General features: G+C 38.6%; 1 protein-coding gene across 1 annotated transcript in view; it reads right to left on the bottom strand.

The window, feature by feature from the left end:
* The window catches only part of LOC149302886 (conserved oligomeric Golgi complex subunit 5-like), a 141,973-nt gene that overhangs the window by 61,963 nt on the left and 55,062 nt on the right, over positions 1 to 24,948 (bottom strand). The window contains exon 7 of the mRNA XM_089482091.1: positions 5,145 to 5,275. Within this exon, the coding sequence (XP_089338217.1) occupies positions 5,145 to 5,275 (131 nt within the window). The remainder of the gene's footprint in view (positions 1 to 5,144; positions 5,276 to 24,948) is intronic.

Genomic DNA, 24,948 nt, shown 5'->3' with positions numbered 1-24,948 from the left:
TTAAGCAGGTAAAATCTATTAGACTGCTATCTATTTCTATCAACATACACACATACAAATTGCATTTTAAAAGCACTTTAGCTTGACTGTGTTTAATCTTTGAAAAAAAATCCTTTTTACGCTGTTATATCTGCTCTAAGAAGCACAGTATCTAATGCTCTTGCCAAACAGACACCTGAGAAAGGCACGCCAATGCATTGTGGATAGTTGGTAATGATTTCTATAAAAACTACTGAAACAGACAAAATGAAATCTCCAGCTTCCAAACACATTGGATGGTAGAGAAATGAGCCTAAGCATTCAACATAATTTGGCTTTATACTCATTTTAGCTGTTGAAGGAATATACCAAAAATATTCAATTTCTTCACCTGCAGACACTGGGTGATGATCCTGGTAATGGGTAGGGATAACTGTGGTCCTACACTAAATAAACTGCCTTTGTCCAAACACATATACATTGAGCTTTTCACTTCCCTCAGCCTCTGTGAAGCCGCAGATCATATTATATGAATATAAGTATTATATATATATATATATATATATATATATATATTTACCTCATATGTTTTCAAGAAGCATATGTTGAGACAGACATTTTTCCTTCCACCAATAACACTATTATAACCTGGTACTATAAGGAGTGTATTGAATAGTCCTAAAATAGCTGTATTGTAGCCTTGGACGGTCAGCAGACGAGTAATGATGATAAATAAGATACTATTTCCCGTCTGTATTAAAGGCTTTAGAATGTGACTTGTTTTACAAACCCTTCCGCATTTGGCACATAAAGAAAAACTGCTATGACAGATTTCCTTCACCTAAACATATTAAAGGCCCTGCTAACAAAAAATGTTTGAACTTTATCAAACAAAAAGATATCCGTGATGACACTTTACAATGGCAGGAACACAAACTCCCTGTAGACTATATAGTAGACATGTGCAAATGGGCCAAAACTGACATTTTTCAGTTGGTTTTTGGTCCATTCGTTTTTTGGGCAACAAATTTATTTCCCTGTCCATTTGGTTTGTCCACCACTAGACCCTTGAAGGTGTGCTGTGGTATCTGCCAACAAGACATTAGTAGCAGATCCTTTAAGTCCTGTAAGTTATGAGGTGGGACCTCCATGGATGCATCCTGGCCAGGTAAGTGATGCACACGCACCTGGCCATTCACATGATGTAAAAGAAAAGGTGACCAGTCCACCTTCTTCCATTTCTCCGTGGTCGAGTTCTTATGCTCACATGCTCATTGTTTGCGCTTTCAGCAGTGAACAGGAGTCAGTATGAGCACCCTGACTGGTCTGCAGCCCCATACGCAACAATTTGCGATAGAAAGGTGTCAGAGCACACAGTGTATTAGAACCAACATTAACTTTGTCAGCAGTTTGAACTACAGTAGCTCGTCTGTTGGATTTCACCACACAGGCCAGCACTGCTCCCACCCCTTGTGCATCAAGGAGCCTTGGCCGCCCATGACGACCAGGAACACCCCACAAGAGCTGCAGTTTTAGAGATGCTCTGACCCAGTTGTCTAGCAATTTGGCCATTGTCAAAGACGCTCAAATTCTTATGCTTGCCCATTTTCCCTGCTTCTAGCATATCAACTTTGTGGATGAAATGTTCACTTGCTGCCTAATAAATCTCACCCACCGACAGGTGCCATGCTAACAAGATTATCAGTGTTATACCCTTCCCCTGGCAGTGGCCAGAATGTTATGGCCGTGCCGTACTTGTATATGATAATCACGTCCCCACAAAGGCATTTTTTTTCAATGTGAGCATGCCTAATTTGGAAAGTCTACATTTCATTATATGAACTGATGCCCAAATTTGCACTGCATATTACAGCCTTGTGGAACAGGATGGTGCTATATAAAGTATGAAATAATTATAACAATGAGCGTGTTTTGCAGTAACTGGCTGACATTGCAAAAACAAACTGTATGAATAGTAACATTGGATGGTATTGGGTGCAGGTCCGAGCGGCCTTCCTTCCCTTTGAACCAAAATAAATGATAGAAAAAATAACATGTTGCAGAACTTACTCCTTACAGAATGAATCATTAGGAATCATAATAAACGATCAAGAAGAAAAAAATACTTATCTAGTTAATCAAGATATGAATTTTAATCAACTAATCAAGCTATAATTCATCTATATCACTAGCAACATAATCACAATGGTGTTTTATAAGGAGGAGGCATCAGTTCACCCTGCTATGTATAGAATTCACAATCCTGCTAGAGTTCAAAGTAAAAATCAATTTACTCAACATAATTAAAGTATCTTGGTGTATAACATGTTCATCTTTTAAGTTGATCATTACTCCCAAATAGGTTTAAGGTAAAATGAGGAAAACTCAAAATAAATAAATAAATGAAATAAGAAAAAATGGGACATTGAGATTGTACAATGTTTTATGTCTACATGTACTCCGAGATCCTTCTTCATTGTGTATTTTCTAATAAGCAGCCATTTCATTTATAATTAGCATGCCGCCTGTTTATCTTCCCCTAATGCAAAACTTCACATTTTTCTATGTTGAAATATTTTTCATTTTAATAACCAATCTCCTATTTTGTTGTAGTTCATCTGTAGAGGGGATGATATATATTCCTAATTTAATTACATTACATAATTTTATGTCATTCACAAAAATTGAAAGGCTGCTTTCCATGCCCTGATCCACATCACCGATAAATACACTGAAGAATGTAAACCTTTTTGTAAACTCTAGGTAGACTAAATCCACTGCATCTCCCTTGTTCATATTGCAGTTTTAAATGTTATGTACACAATGTTGAAGGCATGCAAAACTCCACATATACCCAAGGTCCCCGTAATACAAATTATTTCTGTTTCATTAACAATTCAGATACTAGACTGGGACATTAAAACAACTGCCACTTAAAACTGTCATCTTCATATTTCGGTCCTGGCCCCTTATTCAATCCCCAGAACATATTTTCTTGGTTTTCTACAACATGTTTTTTTCTTTCACAATTGAATTCCAGGATACATTTAGAGATCACAGGTTCAAGGTGGGGGATGGGAATATAAAAACAAAACTAAGGAAGTGAAAAGGCCATAAAAGGTTAGCAATATATAAACCAGACAACATTCCATTGTCTTTTGTCAGACACATAGTGTACCTTGTCATAATACATCAGGGAAGGTTAAGATTTCTATTACAATGGAAACGATCATGTTATATTTGCATTTTGGTTGGTGAGATTGAAGAAGACTATGATCTCTGGACCTTTGGAAAACATTGTTTACCTTAAGGGAACTGAAGTTATCCTCAATTCTAATTCTTACATCTTTATATCGTGCATATTATTTACTACATTTTTTGTTGTTTCTATTCATATAGAAATATAGTTGAAACTTTCTGTTGTATGTAGGACCTGACATTTTGCTGCTACATCACACCTCAAATGAATGTGTGATGACAGCTTTACAAAGGAACAGCACACTTCCGGACATTTCTAGTGCTAGAGTATCAGGCCCAGTCTAGTGAAGACATGCTAACCCCTTTATAAGTAAAACCATAAGCTCCAATTTAATTTACGGTTTCAAAAATACAATTATTCTCTCTAGCTTCCTAATGGGCGGTTTTCCATAATACATGCATTTTTCCCCCCACAAACTTAAAAGCTGTTGTTTAACTAGGCAGGGCCTAATCTAAAATACCATTTGCTCTCCTTACTACTATTTTATTTGCCCCTAGCAACAACAGCCCCTAGCTACCAGCTCTTCACTCCACATAATAGTTTTATTATTAGGGGGTTTAATTGGGTTTTCTTTCAGCATTACATAAAATTATTTCTACAATAATGTAGTTTATCATTGAAGACCTAGAGGCAAGATAACAGACTTCAAATACACACAAATGAACAATATGCAGCTGTCTGCAAATATTATATCATACAAAAACTTAAATTTACAAAAAAAACTAAATGAGTACTGATGCTACTACAGTAAAAAAAAGTTTGGTACTGAATGACACAAAGTATAGCACAAATGCTGTGCAATTTTGTGGGGGGGGAATAAATGAAATTTTTGACACATTATAAAGCAAAAGTAGGCAAATTTACATTTCCTTTGTTGGTACTAATCCTTTAAAAGTTTGCATATGTATTTATTACATTGTGATATCTGAATAACACTATGACTATTATTAAAGCTTTGATTCAAGTGGACATTGCATACTAAAATATTATATTATTGGATTCAAATAATTAAATCTAACATATTATACTAGAAATCATTTGTGTTGGCATGTCCAGTTATTGCTCTTGAGGGAATTAATTGAGTTAAGTTTTTATAGAGAATGCAGATGTAATAGCCCTGAGGTTGGAGTTTAGATGTGATTCTGAACGAAATTCTAAGGGGCTGCTGTGTTAGTTTTGATTGCTTGGTAACATGTATTCACTGTAAAGATGTAGTGTTTATGTAGAAAACCTTGTTATTTGAATGCATAAAATATATTTTATTATTCTTAACCTCGAAAACACTCGCCTTTTATTGTATGCCGTATTGCTAAAACATTGTAAATATTGTACTTGTTGCCAATCTGGAGATAAATACATTGCACTTGTTTTGCCTACACTAATAACTAAAAAACAACATGCATAACTTATGAACTGTATGCACCTCCCTTCTCCTCATGTAGCCTTTTTGAAAAACAATTTGATGGGTAGGAATAATCTAATGGTATTGGGTGGCATTACCTGTATAATTATAAAGAAAAAATAACCTGGTTACCTCATATCGCTAAAGGACTAAAGATTTTATAAGATTGTAAGCTTGCGAGCAGGGCTCTCTCCACCAAATGTATCGGTTTGTCTTAGTCTGTCAATTCTTGTCTTGTCATATCCCTTGAATTTATGTATTGTATTAAGCGCTGCGTAAACTGTTGGCGCTATATAAATAAAAGATAATAATAATAATAATAATAATAATAAAGAAGAAATAGGACGTTTTATTTTAATACACAGACAGGTGAAATGAGATTTGAAGTGGCAATAATAGCCATGGTTTTAGTGGCTTCCATGACCTGGTATCTTTATGAGTTGTGTGTCTCAGCTTCACATGATATTAAAATACAATAATCCCAAGAGTACTGAGCAATTTTACCTGAGTTTCAACTCCCTGCTCCAACAAGCGCTTGGCTTGGTTTTCCACTTCCAGGCGAGCGCGAGCAATGAAGAGTAGGTCACTGGCAATGACTTCTATTCCTGACAGATCCGTCCCTTGAGAAAGATAGTCTGAAGATTGGGGGGGGGGAGAACAGAGAATTCATTGTTAAATAAATACAGTTTTTGGGGGGGAAACAAAATAAGGCAAAACTGCCTTATAGAAATTATAATCTAATTTTAAGGCATTTTAATGTAGAGTAAGGTCAACTAGTATTACTACATTGACCATTCTCTGTGGATATACAACACATGACAAACTACTTGCTGATTTATACACTGCTTCACCAAGCCATAAAGCCAGCATTACAATAAGACATAAAGAGATAATGGTTATATACCGGTATATGTGCGAGTCTGTGTATACACACAAACATACAAACAACATAATTTTTACTTGCAAGATTCAGTCTAAAAAAGGAGGACAATATAAATGTGCTTAATGCAAAGAAACTAGCAAGTGTTATAATCAAAAATGTGTATTTTAGCATTAACACCCAAGCTTACTTTCCCCTGACAAAATGCAGAATTACTGTAAGACTAACCAGAAAATTAGATGTTTATTTTGCTCTGGGTAAGATAGATTTCATTTGTAATTTATGCACTTGTGATTTAAAAAAATGTATAAAGCAAATTATGTCAGACCAATTCAATGGCACAAGTGTTTGACTACTTTTACATTTTCAGTGATACTTAAAGGGTCTAAAGTGTTCCTTCATAAAATAACCACTTGCATAGACACTTATTTCAACCTAATGGATCATTCTGTATTCCTGACCAAAGCTAGCAATCAGGAGATGGCATTGAAATTACATCTTCTATTGAGAACAAAAATTGTCAGGAATAATGAATCTCTAAATCTACAGAAAATAAGTGTGCTTTAAAGGTTATACTAACTCACAAGGACTGTTGAGTGTCACACAGAGCCTGTTTAGTTTTCAAAAAATAACATCCTGCAAAGTCCATGTTTGGCAAAGAAAAACAATTTTTAAATATTTTTTATAAAACAGTTCAAACAGATAACAAAAACCTGAAAAAAGTGGATTTTCAAAACATTAAAACAACAAACAGTATTCAGCAACAGTATAAGGCAATATTAAAAAACAAAAACAAACTAAAACACCCACACGGGCAATATATTAATATACTTACACTGATGGCCCTATAGGACTTCCTGGAGAAATGCAGAAAATCAAAGATGAGCAAGAAAGGCCCAGTTCCTATTCACGCCAGAAGGTGTGAGCAATCCATTTATTGCTCACCATATTCTGAGTATATAGTGAACTGTTTTTATTTGTTTTATTCATTTTACATATACAGAAATCACTATGCCTATTTCTGTTTAACTTTTTATGTGCACCTTATCCTGAGAACCAAAAAAAAGAACTACACAGGACTGCTGCTAAAGATATCCCCAGGCGAGGATTGTGGGACTAATTGCTTAAGTCCCCCAAAAATGTGAGTACCCATTCCTTAACTCTTTACCACACGGTGCCAGCCACATATTATATTACTGTGACTTTCTTCTCCTCTATGCGCAACCACTATCCCCTGTGACCTCCCAGTCCTTAATTAGTGTTCTATGCCACAAAAGAGAAACGCTACGAATGTCCATGCACGCATGATTCATTCATTTTATTGCATACTGTTTTAGACATTGATTACCCTGTTTATGCCAGGGTGGCTGCTCCTGGATATTCTATCTCAATGGGCCATCTGGGAACATCAGATATGTCACTTGGAACAGGCCCATTTAGACTACATAGGTTTCTGCCTAGTTGGTTCGGCATCTATCCGATCTTGCGCTGATTCATGTGATAGCATATCTAGGTTGCTGGCTAAGAAGAAGTGTTGCGCAAAGAAAGAGGAGACCCTGGAATGTGGCCTGCTGCTCAGGGACAGTCCTGAAACCATTTTGAATATGGCATGATTATGTGTAAATAAGGAATACTGTTGGTGTCACTGCCGAAGCTTGCACAAAAGCATTTAGACAGCATGCCATATCTCAAAAGAAGAGAACCCAAGTGTGATGAGTGGAACACAGAAGAGCACTTTGCAGCCAAGTTTGAATAAAAAACCCTTGTGACATGTCTGAAAACGCCTGAATCTGCTGATTAATGAGCGAGTCACCTCTAGAATAACACTTCACAACTATATATGTAAAGCAATATTATAACTTTAAAGTGAAATTCAATTTAACTTTTGTTTGGAATCTTTTCCAATATGAAAATGTTAACGGTTTTAAATATCAAATGATGCCTTTTAAGTTTAAATTTAAATATGAAAGGCATTGTGAAAGTCTCTTGTGATGCAGTGAACGTTGTCAAAGAAGCGTATGCCTCTATTTGTGTTATATAAGAGTATTTTTTATTCCAGCGGCATCTACCTTAAACCCCCCCCCCACTTCAACACAAAAAAATCCAAGTCCTAAACTAAACTTATTAAACCATAGTCAACAGAGAACCAGATGACCACTGGGCAGATAAAGTAATTCATTTGTTAAAACATGCAATAAATCAAGATTTATTTATTTTTTATCGAAAAATAGCTATTTTGGCAAGAATCATACTAGAAAATAGATGACTGGATTTTAGACTTGTGCAAATGGACCTAGAACGATTCGTACAAATTTTTCATTTTTAGTCCATTCATTTTCAGACAACAAATTTTGTTTCCTACCCTTATGGTGCGGACAAAATTCATTGTCACTCATCCTCATTTAGTCTCTCATGCTCATTTACCCTCTCACACTCTCTCAATGTCTGGTGACCTTCTCTGACAACCACTACCATGTCCCTGCCTTCTTTCCAGCAGCTTCTCTTCTTTGTCCACTTCTCCCTGTGTCTTCTTTCTTTGTTCTCTTTCTGTGAACCAGGCCTCCCGGTGCCCTTCCGCAAAACGAAGGAGCCTCTGGGCACACCCACGATTGGAGAAATGAGGGAGAGGCTGTCTCTGTGGCTCCACCATTTTACAGAACTGCACCAAGAGTCCAGAATAATGCAGATACATTCAAAAAAAGAGGGGAGCAGAAAAGCTTCTCTTTCTCTGCAAATCCATCATCATTATTCTTGACTCTCGGTGCACATGTGGTGAAATGTGGACAGCCTCTCCCCCGTTCTTCCAATTGGTGGCAGGTAAATGCTCGCATTAAAATCCATATGCTGTACTTTCCACATTTACACACGAGTTCTCAATAGACCTGCATACAAAATTCATTTAAATCAGCGCTGCAGCAGAATGAAGGCGAGTATGTCATGTGCAGGGAGGTGTGTTTGGTCAAAAACATCCCCGCATGGCATTTAGCTGGGAGAAGTGGAAAGGAGCAAAGGCATATGGGAGTTTACGCAAAATCTCCCCAGGTATTTGCTAAACTGGCCACATGACAAGTTAAAGGGCACATGCAGCTATCAAATGCATTAATCAGCCTTTAGCAGATTCTTTGAATTCTGTTTATTCAATACTTTTTTAAGCCATATTATATTTTCCAGCCATCTGACAGCCCAAGCACATCATTGAAGCTGTAGAGTGCCAAGTGACCACAGGGGGATTTGGTTTCTCCAGATCACTGCAGCCACATAACGAGGCACTTTCTAAAGAAGACTGTTATATACGAACACTTGTTGGAAGTGTTTCTTAAGATGACTAATGAGATGGTATTATACCCAGCTATTTATGTTGAAGTGTTAATGTGCTGGTACTATTCTATTCAATGGTTTGCAAGGCGGTGAGCGATCTTTTAATGATTCAGGGAAACAGAATGAGACGACAGGTGAATCACTCTAAGAAGTATCACAGATTCTATTGAAACCACACATGCTAAATGTACTATACTTCTCAGAAAATCTAGATATTTTAGGAGAAACCGATATTATAAGAATTTAAGGTGAACAAATCCTTCACTAAAAAAGGCACAAAGAAGTTGCAAATAAAGTATTTTTACTCCTAAATACATATAGGTTTCAATGAGTTCTCAAAAAAGGGAAAACAAGTTAAAGTAAAGCTAAATAAAGCTAAAGTAAAGCTGATAGATGTATGCATGTAACATGCCACATTTATTTCATTGTAGACTGCCTTTATAAACGGAAATCGGTATGCCCTACATCAGGGGTCTACAAATTTAGTTTGGAGTCCATTTATTTAATTTATAATTTATAAATAGATTAGTGAAAACATGAATTCATTTAATAAACATATAAAAACATTAAGTTATTAGTAAATTAGTAAGTTAATAATTGATAAATATTACACTTCTAAATTTCAGCTAACATAAGCTTTCACACTCGAACACTATACAATATTAGACACATACATGCTAACATGATATGCTCATGAAGACTAACACCTTATAGTCACAATACGCTGATGCATGCTAACACCATACACTAACACACATCATCATATGCTTATGCATGCTAACATGACACGCTTAAACAGATGCTCACACTAACCAAAAACATACACTAACACACACATACACTGACTGGTACTGTGCATACTCACACACACAAAACACACTGACTCAAACGCTATAGTACGCACACAACAACTCTAGCACTACACATACACACGCTATACCCTCTCCCTTTTACCTCATTGATGCCTGTCTGTACTGTGTGCAAGCTGCCTACCGCTGCTTCTCTTACCACCACAGGGTGAGGTAGAATAAGTGCACATGCCTCAGCATCCCCCTGTAGCCAAGTAGTAGGCCCACTGTGGGAGCTTGGGCCCACTGCTTGGATGGGCATGGTACACCAGTACGCTAGGAGGTGATTTCTAGTCGCCAAGGCGCCCGGGATTTGTCAAGCCCTGCACTACACAATGACTGTGTTGATTTGTTAAGGCTCTACTTCTCTTGCCTTTCAGTCTGACATAGTTCACCAATTATGTTTTGATTGGCTTGGAATAGTAGCCGCAGCCATACAAGCTTCGTAGCACTCTGTAATTAAATTCGGTTAAAACAAAAAGCACATCTACACAAATTTGCAGCAAAATACAGCATTTGAGCTACAGACAGGTGGTATATTGAGCTCTAGGCAAAATTTTTCAGAACATCCATGGTAAAAAAACAAAAAAAAACAAAGTCTGTATGTAGACTACATAATTGTATATCATCAACATGGAGGAGTTACAGTACAACCAAAAGTAATCTTCTCATTGCCTGAAATCTAATGTTTTTTTCTATTTTTATAAAGACAATGCAAAGTATTACTGCCAAGCCAAGTATAAGTGTCAGGAAAAAAGTCTGCAATGTAAAGCTGGTATCAACCGAAGGGAAAAAACACAGCACGGGAACTGCAGGAATGTAGTGCAGAAGAACAAGGATCTTAGTCAAGGTAAGCCACAGGACTCGAGATGTCAGTACACAGGGATAATGCAGGAAAGAAGATCAAGGCCCAGCAGAGAGCACAGTTTCGGATCCAATAGCTACAGTGCCACAGGATAACATAACTTGTGGTCGATGCAAGGAACTGAAAACCAGAGTAGGATAAAGCAATAAAAAGGAATAACACCCAGGCTAAGGATAGCTCTTGCCTGGATATATAAATATACCGTATTGGCTCGGATATAGGCTGCCCCCGTATATAGGCCGCACCCTAAAAGTTTGGTGCTTTTTTAAAGAAAAAGTTTTTTTAATAGACATGCTGCCACTCTGCCCCCCCGAGATATGCTGCCACTGTCCTCCCTCCCCCGAGATATGCTGCCACTGTCCTCCCTCCCCCGAGATATGCTGCCACTCTGCCCGCCCCGAGATATGCTGCCACTGTCCCCCCCCAAGATATGCTGCCACTGTCCTCCCCCTCCCGAGATATGCTGCCACTGCCCCCCCTGAGATATGCTGCCACTGCCCCCCCCCGAGATATGCTGCCACTGTCCTCCTTCCCCCCCCCGAGATATGCTGCCACTCTGCCCCCCCCACTTACCAGAGCAGACTCCCGGGTGACTTGCGGGGCCGGCGGGGGACATCTACGCAATACGCGTATACAACCTCCAGCCCCACAAGACACCCGGGAGTCTGCTCTGGTAAGTCTTGGGGGCAGAGGTAAAACGCATCGCGCGGACGTTCACCGGCTGCGGCGATGCGCGTAAACAACCTCCGCTGCCGGCACGTCTGCACGATGTGCTTTAACAATCTCCCTTGCCGGGATTCCCCCCGTGGGAATTCCCGGCAAGGGAGATTGTTAAAGCACATTGTGCAGACGTGCCAGCAGCGGAGGCTGTTAACGAGCATCGCTGCTGCCGGTGAACGCCTGCACGATGCGCTTAGACAACCTCCACTGCCGGCACTCCCCCCGTGGAAAGTGCCGGCAGGGGAGGCTGTCTCAGCATATCAGAGAGTAGGATACGGGTCCCCTGCACCGCTGCGGGGGATCTCTATCCTAACCCTGCTGCCTGCCCGGCGCCCGGAACTGCATGTCCCGGGCGTCGGGCGCTAGACCCCGAATATAGGCCACACCCCCACTTTAAAGACTTAAAGTGGGGGGGAAAAGTGCGGCCTATATTCGAGCCAATACGGTATATATATATATATATATATATATATATATATATATATATATATATATATATATATATATATATAGGTATAAGGGGAAGGAAGTGCCCACCCAGTAATTAAAACTGGGCATGTTCCCCTTTAAAAATGTAAATATTTGCTGAGTAGCGTGCACATGTGCACTACTTGAAATGCCAAGCCGGCGGTGGACACCAGCAACCACTGCAGGGGAAGAGGATTCCCACTTGTGTACCAATAGCACAGCAGGGCAAGGTAGGAAAAATTCAGCATTGTACAGCTGGGACAGACACACACCATGCTTCCAGGGTACCCACCATTAGTACTCCAGCGAGCAGGACTGCAGAGGTGAGAACCCGGAGGCAGGCATGACAGTTCCTTTAGTGAAACCAGGCTCACAGTGGCAATGTGTTTATATTTGGGTTCATCAGAATATCCCCTCATGCATTTGCCGCCTTTCCCCAACACATCTCTTGCTTACCAGTGCACACTTTAACTACACATTGCACATTGTTATAGGGACAGACTGTCCCTTTAAGTACTTTTACATTTTAGAAAAATTAAGTTTGAATGGACACCTGTGCCCAGATTTAATTATCAGCACGCCTCCTTAACTTTGGCAGAAGTGGAAGAGGAGGCTGCAATAAAATCTGCTACTTTAATTATACGGAAATGAATTGAAATGTTTTTTCCCCCTAAAAAAAGCCAGATAGTATTTCAATCAGTTATGTGAACATAGCATCATATATATCAATATAGCATTTTTTTTCTGTCAAAAGTACATGAACGGACATTTGGGATTTTAAGGAGAGGATGTATAATTACATTCAAATTAACAAAATTAAAAAGCTATTCAGTGTACCGTATCCAAACAACACAGGGAGACTAGAATCTGCAATATGTGAAGGTAAAATCACACACTACAACGATTAAAATAGCGCCACAAAACCCTTTATTTTTAATCTGGGTTTCAAGTCAACAATTTTTATGGCATCATAAAACCATTCAATTAACACTCCAATCTCAAATTGCAAAATATGATAACATAACAAAATTCAAACAACATTGTGGTAAACATGGAATGTAAAAACATATTTAATCCCATATGCAATAAGGGTTAAATGCCTTTATAATAACATGAGAAAAGGACTAATTAGATTTATTTCCCAAGTCAGGTGAACATGCAGGACACTACATAAATGTGTTAGTTCCAGATTTAATCACACCAGTTGTATGATTTTTTTTTTTTGACCCCATTTATAACAACATCATCTGCAACTGGAAAAAAACAATCCAAGGATGTATAGTTACCTCGGTGGGCATAAAACAGAGAGGAAGATTTATGTTTTTAAATTATTTCTTTATCAATGAAGTACATAGTAATACACTTAAACAGGAAAGCAATCAATTTCACAACATTTACACGGTGCACTGAGAATGTAGGCTTTATCTCTAATACATAAACATTTTATATTTTAAAAGCATTACAAATTATTTAAAAAAATAATATTGTTATTAAACTATGTTACCAAGAGCAAAAGCATGTATTAAAAAAAAACAACAAATTGAATACGAAGTATCCATTACAACTTTCATCTTTTTTTTTGTTGTTGTTTATGTGTCCGCTGCAGCCCCGCTTTAGTGGCCGTACAAATACTTACATGTCAGTACATTAATTCTCAAACACACATGTAATGACAATTTCACGCACAAAACCTGGTTGGTTCCTCTCCTTCTGCAATGCTGGTTCAGTTTCTATTGGGGGGGGTTTCCTAAGGCCCTGGTTCCTACCGTGTCCCCCTGCATGAGTTACTGGGGGGAGATCTGCCCCCCCCCCTGGTTACCTACGCCCATGGGTAAAAGGCCATATTTCAGAAGTACACATTTTTCAACTTGGAACTTTGACATTTGGTCATCCTGCCTCCACGTCTTATCAGCGTCCAGGTTTAAGTAGAGGCGCAAAATGAATCTGTCTAATTTTTGAAGGGACGCACGCAGCAATTTGTAAAACGGACTTTAACATACATTAAAAATACAGACTAGACTAATTCTTTAAAGCATATTATCTACTGTTGTGCCAAAGATTTTTTAAAGGCAATGTGCACTCATACTGGATTTTAATTACATGGCCCTAAACATTTTCACATACTCCATTTTAAACAGGAATTGGCTTGTCATTAGCCATATCCCTGTACCACTGCTCTGTGTCATTTTACTCACCTAATTAAAGCACAGTTCTTCATTAAGAACCATGACATAGAAAGCATTGAAATCCACTGTGGGTTAATTTAAGATACTACAAAGTGACATTAGTCCTCTCATGGGGTATCCATCTTCCAAAGCTCATGACGATTAGAGAAAAGATTAGTACCCTGGTACAAGCTGAGTCAATGGAGTGAAACAGTATTCTTACAGATAAACACTCCTTCCAGAACTCTGTGCAGTTGCCTGTTAAGAGAAATCACATAGTTCATCTCTCCCACAGTGGCACATGTTCTTGCAAGAAAATGAGCAGAACTGGCATTACTACAAGCATCTATAGATTTAAAAAGATTTAGCAAAGTGAAGGGGGTAGTTATCAAGAAACATCATAAAGCATTGTTATATATAAAGGAATGGCAGCTGTCTGTAATAGGGCGAGAGACAACATCATTTATAGGAATAAAGTCAATTTTCTCAATCAAATTAGATTGTCCACACCTACATTCAAAAGTTTGGGTCAATGATTGTTAGAAAACCCCTTTTTGCAATTATGGTACAACTGGAAGTGTCCTTGTTTAAAAGTGACCCAAAACTTTTGGGCTTTGCACACAATTTTGCACTGATGTTGGGCAAAAAAGGCTTGGCTTGCAATCTCTGTTCCAATTCATTCCAATGGTGTTCGATGGGGTTGAGGTCAAGGCTGTGTGCGGCTAGTCAAGTTCTTCCACAACGAACTCATCCAACTATGTTTTTTAAACCTTGCTTTGTGCAATGGGGAACAGTCATGGTGGAATAGAAAAAGGTCTTCCCCAAACCGGTGCTACAAAGTTTGAAGCATACAATTGATAAATGCCCGGTCAGACCAGCAACAGCAAAAAAGAGCCCCTATGAGTCCTTTGATCACTACTACAGGAGTGATCATAGAGACTCCTCCCCGCAATCACCATAAACCAGCTTCAGGGACAGGGATGGAAGTTTCTTTGGTCTACACATGTGAAATTTTACTGCAATGTTTAGGATAGATTGGTGCTTAAATGGTTTAATAATAAGTATTAAAATGACGCTAGGAAAATACTTTGGGATGTCAAAAAATATATACTTTTTTAGATGTTTAGATGTTTTTCTTTTTCTGGCTGCTATTGGGGCGCAACTAACAGAATACCACACTTAAAAAAAAATCTTGTTTAGAAACAACGATGCGCATCATTCATATTTAATACTGTAAGTGCCAAAGAAAAGTAGTAGTAGTAGCAAAAGCTCAGCCACAAAGCGGTAGACCACACACACTCACAGAGCGGGGCTGTCGAGTGCTGAAGAGTGTAGCGAGTAAAAATGATCTGTCCTCTGTAGCTTCACTCACTAGAGTTTCCAAACGGACTCTCGAAGCAACATCAGCACAAGAGCTGTGTGTCAGGAGCGCCATGAAATAGGCATCCATGGCTGGACAGCTGCTCACCAGCTGAAAATCACTGTGCCCAATACCAAGTGTCGTCTGGAGTGGTGTAAAGAACACCGCCACTGGACTCTGGAGTGGTGGAAATGTGTTCTCTGGAGTGATCAATCAAGCTTCTCCATCTGGACGTCTGATGGACAAATCTGGGTTTGGTAGATGCCAGGAAAATGATACCTAATGAAATGCATAGTGCCTACTGCAAACTTTGGTGGAGGAAGTTTAGTGGTCTTTGTTAATTGCTTCCTAAGTTTTTAATGCAGCTAGCTACAACCTGAGCGAGATCACATGGGGCCCCTGCAATTTTGCTTGGTGTTACTGAATGCGTCAATTCACATTTGAGCAAAGAAAGCGATCGGGGGAAAGGGTAAACATTTTTCTCATTGAATGCAGTACTGTGTACACTAATACAGTAATTTATGTTTGACAAAACCTGATTTTACGTTATTTTGTTCCAACAAGTTGTATCTGTAGACCCAGAGCAGCCAGTGATGTAGCTCCTTTAAGGCAATCCTTACAAAGCCTGTTTCTCCGCAGACTTTCATTAGTCAGAGACAGTGGCGTCGGCAGGGGGGGCCAGAGGGGGGGCCATGGCCCCCCCTACATCATGGCCCCCCCAATTGAAACTCCGTCTTTTTTTTTTTTTTTTAATAGACCCGGAGAAGAGAGTGAGAGGCGCCGAGCGGTTGCTGAGGAATAAGTTCTCAGCAACCGTTCGGCGCCTCTCACTCTTCTCCGCGACCGCGAGGCCTCTTCCTGGTTCGCAGTGCCGGCATTTCAAGCCGAGCGCCGGTATATGTCGTCATATCCGGCGCCCAGCAGTGAAGCCGGTAGAACCAGAGATACAGAGACCTCGCGATCTCACCGCTGGACAAGCCCAAGGTAAGTGAACTTCAAAGGGGGGTTAGAAAGTTAGGAGGGGGTTAGAGAGTCAGAAGAGGTAGATAGGAAGTGAGAAGGTGTAGATAAGGATAGATTGGGAGGGAGAGGGGGTAGATTGGGAGGGAGATGGGGGTGGATGGGATACATTGGGAGGGAGAGGGGATAGTTAGGATTGATTGGGAGGGAGAGGGGGTAGATAGGATAGATTGGGAGGGAGAGGGGGGTACATAGGATAGATTGGGAGGGAGAGGGGGGTACATAGGATAGATTGGGAGGGAGAGGGGGTAGATAGGATAGATTGGGAGGGAGAGGGGGTAGATAGGATAGATTGGGAGGGAGAGGTCTTTATGGGACAAAAACGGCGTACGTTCAGCTGTTTAGGGACAAAGTTGACATAATGTGTAATTTGGGTGCTGGTCAGGTTCTATGTGGGCAGTGTGGACACCAGGGTTGGCTTTGGGGTGTGTGACCAGTGATCTATGCCTGTAATTTAGGGGGTTTTATCTATACCTTTAATGCAGAGTTTATATGTAATTTCCAATTGATTTATATCTGCAAAGCTGGGTTTTGTGTCATTCTGTTCATCTGTATCGGCTATATTTCCAGACATTATTAATGTTTACCTGCAAATATAGGATTTGCATGTCTTATTCAGTTGATCAATACCTGGAGTGCTGTTTCCATGTGTTGTTTATTTGATCTAAACCTTCAGTGCTGAGTGTACATGTGATTTCCAGTTGATCTATAACTGCAATGCTGGGTTTGTGTGTTCTGTTGGTTTATACCTGCAATGCTATGTTTCCATACATTATTTATGTATACCTGCAAATACAAGTTTTTTTTAATCTCATTCAGTTGCATGTGCTGTTTCCATGTGTTGTTTATTTGATCTATACCTGAACTACAGGGTGTAAGTAAAAGAGTGCTATGGTTTAGTGAATGAGGGGACAAAGGGACTCTGGGGATGAGGACCTCTCAATGTCACGGTGCAGTCAGAAGGAGGGAACACTGCACTGACTCTCACTGTCTTCCCCTGATCTGCAGTCAGTGTGGCAAATATATTGGCAGCAGGGTCTAATATTAATATATATTGGCTGCAGGGGCTAATATTAATATATATCGGAAGCTGGGACTAATGTTTACATATATCGGCAGTAGGGGCTAATATTAATATATATTGGCTGCAGGGCCTATTATCAATAAATATTGGCTGCAGGGGCTAATATTTATATATATTGGCTGCAGGGACTAATACTATATATCGGCAGTAGGGGCTAATATTAATATATGTTGGCAGCAGGGTATAATTTCTATGTATATCGGCAGCAGGGTATAATATAAGTATGTATCCGCAGCAGGGGCTAATATTAATATATATCCGCAGCAGGGGTTAATATTAATATATATCGGAAGCAGGGTGTAATATTTCTATATATCTGCAGCAGGGTCTAATATTTATATATATTGTCAGCAGGGGCTAATATTAAAGAATGAAAAATAACTGTCACTTTAGCTGTTATTTTGAAATCATATTTTAATCACAGTCTTTACTTCAAAGAGATAAGTGCATATTATGTAGTTAAAAATGCACGTCTAACGTGTGTGTGTATATATATATATATATATATATATATATATATATATATATAGTGTATATGTACCGTTTTATAATTGGCCCCCCTACTTTGGTCCCTGGCCCCCATGTGCCCCCCCTAAATATGAAACCTGGAGACGCCACTGGTCAGAGAGTCCACATTAGTGTCTAAGACAAAGCCATTCTGTTGTTTACCACAAGGCAATAGGATAAGAAATCAGGATGGTTGCCTAGTAGATTTCACCAAGATAACAGAGCTCGAACACATACAACTGGCTAATATGCAGCTGTGTAATAACATGCTTATTTTTATAATAGAATAAATGCACATACTATACTAAAGACCGATAGAAATCCTTAGGCACTGCTGATGATTTTGTTATGAAGTGTGTTAAGTTTCATGGTAATTATAAATTATACACTTAATGACTGGAAATCATGTAAACATTTAATTCCATCAGTACATAGAAGATCTGTCACGCTCAGGCATACACTTTTTTTTAACCATTGTTTTAATCTGTGGTAGGGGTAAAACACAATCTTCTAAAAACACTACTCCATTATATAATAGGCATTATATATAATGCAATTCTTGTGCATACGCTATGTATTATTAACTTTTATTTATACAGCGCCCTACAATTTACGCAGTGCTTAAATACACAAGAATTACATTCAACTTCCCAGCAGATGAGTTCAAATGTATCACAAATCAACAGTATAAAGCTCAATTGAAACCGTAAACATATAAACACTAATTATCTTTTTCAGTGGTAATCTCCTGATACACATCAGGATGAAAGTTACTTTTTAAATACGCAATCAAAAAATAACTACAGTCGTCAGGGAGGTATTTATTCATAGTCCTGAACTGTATGTAATTAAAACCTAAAAATGAACTTAATTATATATATATATATATATATATATATATATTACTGTAAAATATATATGGTTTAATATCTGGCAGACGTGAATTAAAATAGAAACTAAAAAGTTTGTTTGTGGACATCCTAGACCACAGTAGTTTAAGACATGTATATGCATGTATTTTTATTTATTGGGCACTAATACATTTACTTGGTGCTTTATAGTTTACAGTATAACAAAGCAGAGTATTTGTCAGGCTTCTCTTCTATAGAGTTCAAATATGATGTGGTGTACAATAGAGCTAATTCTATGACCATACTAATTTGCATTACTATACTATATTTTATATATATATATACGTGTCCGTGTGCATTTCTGTTCACCAATTTGTGAAGTTTTCTTTTGCGAGGGAGTGTTTTATGAATTACGTCCCTCTTGCTGTAGGATGAACAATGTTTATATTACATTGTTTAAACAGTGAGCTTTCCTACTCCAATACCCCCATGCTAGATTACCTTCAAATTACAATAATGTTAAATAAGCCATTGTGATCACAAATGCAGTGTTTTTTTATTTCCATAACAATGTATTTTAATGTCTGCCTATTCGCCAATTAATTGATGATTTTTTCAAGTGATGAATAATGCAAGAGATAGCACAGTAGTACCCATGATGACTATATAATAAAACGCAGGCATTTTTAGTCTCTTACAATTACCATGCACTAAGATGCTCTCTCCTCCTTGCAGCATGTGTTTTAGAGGGTAAATGCAACTTACCAAAGTTATACAACCAGTGCAGGCATGGAACAATTTGAGAAGGCTATCAAATAGGAGACATGCAGATAGATCTGGCACTGGTTGGATGCCATCATATGTACTTTAGATCGTGTACAACGCTAGGATTTCAAATGGTTGAGAATATTTCATATTTCACATTTCTAATGCAGTGAGGAACAGAAGTGAAAACTTTTACTTTCGACTGAAAGTACTCAACTTCATTGAGTTGTCTACCAGTTGACAAGCAGTTGAGTTGTCTTTCACCATCAGGTTCATACGTACAACCTAGTCAAAGACTGGCTTATTTCACATGGATATCCCAGCTTCTCCAGCTGAATAATACAGACATTTGATTCTCCTACACTGGACATGCCTTCATATAGATATATTTACTTTTGGATCCTTCTGTTCCTGGAGCTGTTTATCTTAATAAAAGCCAGCACATGGTTAATAGGAAACTACTCATCAAAAAAGAATTTGAATGTTAACCAGCAACACAGCAGTCCGTATATACATATATAAATAGGAAAATGTCTCTAAAATAAAGCATTTTCTCATGCGAGACGCATTGCCAGGGATATCCACATACTGTGCTCATACATGTATATACATAATATGTATGACATTACAGTTTTACCTAGATATTTTCCATATATATTTTTGTTTTTGCTTCATCCTAAATTTAGCATTTGCATCTCTTGTCTTGAACACATTCTTTTGCATTTTCCACGCTTTGGCCCTTTTCTCTTATTTCCCTAAATCACAAATTGATTTGCTTACTCCTAATTGTCAGCCTTGTAAAATATATTTGTTTCATGCAAAAACACAGACTTTGCTCACCAGTAAATTACCATAACTAATTTCACTACAGTGCTTTGTTCTCGAACATTTTTTCCTTTATGCCTCGAACAGTAAATATTGTAGTCGTTACTTACTTATAAAGCCCAACATGTTCAGCGGCTATGTGAAGTATACAAAACATTAGGTAACTTCAGAATAACTGGGACAGAGCCATGTCTGATGTCATGCAGATGTATAAAGTGATAAAGGAACCAATTACTCAGTTATACACCTCACATAATGCAAGGAATTAAAGGAAAATATATATTTTAGTGCATCTCAAGAAATATTCTCCAAAGCTTTGTTGGCTGTGATACACCCCAATAAGCCTGAACAAATTCAGCTATCCAGGCCAATGGGTTTCCACAAATAGTGTATAGTTTCTGGCTCAATGCTTCTCCTACCTTCTGTATTTTGTTGTACTGAGATTTTTAAATGTAAAATGCTTTTTTTATTATTAAACCTCACATGCTAACGCAGGGACATACAAGTATAATAACGACATATGAAAACTATAACCGTGAATTTCCATTTCCAAGGGATATATTGCCAGACATCTGACCTTATACACACAATTTATTTTCCAGATTCATTTTACATATCAGATACGTCACATCTCTAATTCAAAGAAGCTATTCACATTACTGGCCAATTAATTGTGTTAATAAAAATGAGAGAGAGAGAGGAAAAACCCTTGGGTTATTATAAATGGAACAATATTTATATTTTGCACAATTAATACCTACAATGTACCTGGCACTATACACATGGGAAGTATATATATGAAGTGAAAATAGTGATCCTAAATACTGTGAAATACAAAATGTTTTTGGGAAACAATCACAGGGAGGAAAGGTAGTGAAAAGTATTTAGACAGGTGGTGAAAGAGATTTAGACAGTTTAAAGATTAAATATTCACATACAGGAAGGAAACATGTTCACCCAGATTTCTATTAAACAAAAATGTTTTAATGTCAGATAAAAAACAGGCTATATGCCCAACATTTTTTGGTATGGCTTTATATGTACCTGAAAATGTAGCCTGGCAGCTTCTGTCTAAGAGCAGATACTGAACTACGCAGTGCAATTTCAGCTCACACAAATGATTCTATGTGGCCAAGAGAATAATTTACACAACCAACATTGAGATACCAGTCTATAAAACAACTGAAGTTGACCCACAATAACATAAAGCACGTCGGCATACCTTCATGTCAAGTAAACCGACCATCCATTCAGTAAAAACAGTGGTTTACTGAATGAGAACACCAAAATCCAAACTGGATTCACAGAGAAAAAGAAATAACGAAAGGGCTAAAAATAGTCTGAGAACATGTCCTTTTGTGACTAGCAGCTATCAAACATTTCAATGCAATGCTAATGAAGTATTATTGTATGCCGCGGCGTCACCGTCCATGCTGCAGCACACTGCATGATCACTTGCTGGACCTATCAAGCCACATGTGAATGCATATTTTAGTCCAGCTGGATGTCAGAAAAATCTACTGCAAAAAGCAGACTTTTTCTATGCGGATATTCAAGTGTCAGAAATAAGTTGCAGCGGTTGGATAGTTTTAGCTGTGAAATAACTGTGCCAGACCAAATTCATTTGGCATATATCTATTTCACTTCTTTCCCTTAAATCTACGAGATGTTACCATTAAAATGAGCATGTTTCGGTGGGTATGAAGAATTTGTCAGCTGGAGTAATTATCTGCCTTACCAATAAGACAGAACTGTAAACAACTTGCTTCAGAAATGACTGGCATACAGAATGAGAAAGCAAACACACCTATCAATTGCATGTGTGATTTCAAAACAATGGCAAATTACTAGATAAAAACTTCACTGTGATTTTATAAAATAATCCTACTTTCTAGAATTACAGACTTGGGAACCTACAGGGATCCCCACTCACTGCCCCTGCTCCACCGTATTTCCCACAAGCCCTAGATGCTAAATGCTTGCATCCTTTTAGAATAGGGTATACCATTTAAGAGGCCGCTTAATCTTGAAGAGCTGTGAAAAATGTTAGTGGTTGGAAGCCATGTTTCTCATACACATTCACCTAATACATTAAATCACTATAGGCAGAGTATTGGTTACATTATGTATATGTTATCACCTACAATGTATTAATTGAGGTTAGACCTGTGCAGTCACATCCGTACAAACTTGCAATTCAGCCAATTCATACAAATCCCTGAAAACGAGGAGGGACCCCAATGAAAAAAAATGAAAAACAAGCAAAGACAATGCCCAACGATTTTCGACCGAACCAAAGAGTTCCGAATATTTTTAAGTCCATTTACACAAGTCTAATTCAGATTCTTTTTACTTACGCTAATGTGCTTTCTACCAACCCAGAAATAGACATCTGTACTAGACAAGTTTCAATAGACCAACATTGATAAGAGTAAGTTTACATAACCTCAGAGATCTCTTCTCCAGTTATAATATTTGAAGATGAGACCACTGAGATCTTTAAAGTGTATAAATATTTACATTTCCTCTGTCAACATTGGTCCACAAAAAGAGATCACAAATTTCTATCTACTGAACGAAGTCAACATCTTCCTTATGCTGAGTATTTGTTTTATTTTTATAAAGCTAACTTACTCGCTCATGTGAGAAGAAGTACTAGCTACAGTCACCGCCCTCTTGTATTAGATTCATACGCTTCCTTTGCTGAAAGGGCTGCAGGACAACACTGCAATGGACTGTCTATTCTTCCTAGCGCCTTTATTGTTTTCATTGTAAAAAGTATCCATGTTTATAGATTTTATGTACCGTATTTTTCGCTCCATAAGACGCAGTTTTTTTCCTCCCAAAGTAGGATGAAAAATCAGCCGCGTCTTATGGAGCGAAGATGCAGGCAGGCAGGCAGGGAGGGGGGGGGCAACGATATACCGTATTTATCGGCGTATAACACGCACTTTTTTAACTAAAATCCGGAGCTTAAACCCTACCTGCGTGTTATACGCCGATAAATCCGGGGGTCGCAACTGAGGCAGGCGGCGGCGGCCGCCGCCAGCAGAGGAGTCCTGGATTTCTGCCAGTCAGGGGGGCCCAAGGGGTGCCGAGCGGTTGCTGAAGACAACCGCTCGGCAACTCTCGGGCCCCCCTGCCTGACAGATATACAGGAATCCTTTGCTGGCGGCGGCCGCCACCGCCGCCTGCCTCAGCGCTTCAACTCCTGTGTTGGAAGCGTTTGTCTCGGGTGCCGGCGCTTTACGCTGGGCGCCGGCATATGACGTCAGACGCCGGCGCTCAGCAGTGAAGCGCCGGCACCCGAGACAAACGCCTCACGCTTCCAACACAGGAGTTTAAGGTAAGTGACCGGGGCGGGGGGGGGAGATCCTGAGAAGGGGGGGTTAGGGAGTTAGAGGGGAGATCCTGAGAAGGGGGGGTTAGGGAGTTAGAGGGGAGATCCTGAGAAGGGGGGGTTAGGGAGTTAGAGGGGAGATACTGAGAAGGGGGGTTAGGGAGGGAGGTCTTACTGTGTGTGTCTTACTGTGTGTGTGTGTCTCACTGTCTCACTGTGTCTGTGTGTGTCTTACTGTGTCTGTGTGTGTCTTACTGTGTCTGTGTGTGTCTTACTGTGTGTGTCTTACTGTGTTCATAGCTTATTCAGTTATTGTAATAAATATTTTAGCCCATTTTTTAGCTCAAAATATTTTTTCCTTTTTTTTCTCCTCTAAAATCTAGGTGCGTCTTATCAGCAGGTGCGTCTTATAGAGCGAAAAATACGGTACCTTCCATTCTTTGTAGCTCTGAGCTTTCTTTTTTCCTTAAAGAATATGTCTAAAGGCGCTGAATCACAATTTCCATTCTTACATTTAATGACCTTGGAAACTGCAAAACACAAATGTACTAGAAGGATTTTCAAAATATTTTTTCACTACATCGGCATGCCAAGAAATGATCCCAATACAGTTATACACAAATGTTGGCTTGTGTCCCATTCAAGACCATGAATTATTCTTACTTTTGCTATAATGACCTTTTAAAACCAATGTTGCCAACACCAAATCACAGTTACTGTTATATTGCGCATTACTACTTTATACAACATCGTTTTTCACCCTTTGCTTACTTCAGAGATTTTTATTGGAAAGAAATAATACTTTGCACAACATGCTGTTTCGGTGACAGAAACTTGCACATGGTCACGCAACGGTAGAATGATAACAGAAAATCTGAAAATAAATATAAACCTCGAGGCTAAGATCTTGGACATGACATAGTAGATCTCCAGACTAATATAATCAAAGGTTTACTTCTGAGATAAGCTTTATAGAGGTACAGGCGCCGGTTTAAAAATCATAACAGAACATAGTGTAAAGTACTGGAACCTTGCAATTTCCCTAATGTGCAGGAGTATTGAAAAATCTTTTACACTAAACACCACAGTAAGTATAATACCCAATGAAACTGTATTCACAGCAGTAGCCTGTACAAATAATATATATATATATATATATATATATATATAAAACAGTGGTAAAGAACAACTAGCTTAATATATATATATATATATATATATATATATATACACACACACACACACACACACACACATATACATACACTGTAGTTATATATGTGTGTATATAT

Source organism: Sceloporus occidentalis, unplaced genomic scaffold (genome assembly GCF_023333645.1).
Source record: "Sceloporus occidentalis isolate IW3139 unplaced genomic scaffold, rSceOcc1.0.p SCAF_17, whole genome shotgun sequence".
Classification (NCBI taxonomy): Eukaryota; Metazoa; Chordata; class Lepidosauria; order Squamata; family Phrynosomatidae; genus Sceloporus; species Sceloporus occidentalis.
The sequence above is the reverse complement of the archived record's forward strand: the minus strand, read 5'-3'. Positions and strand labels throughout refer to the sequence as shown.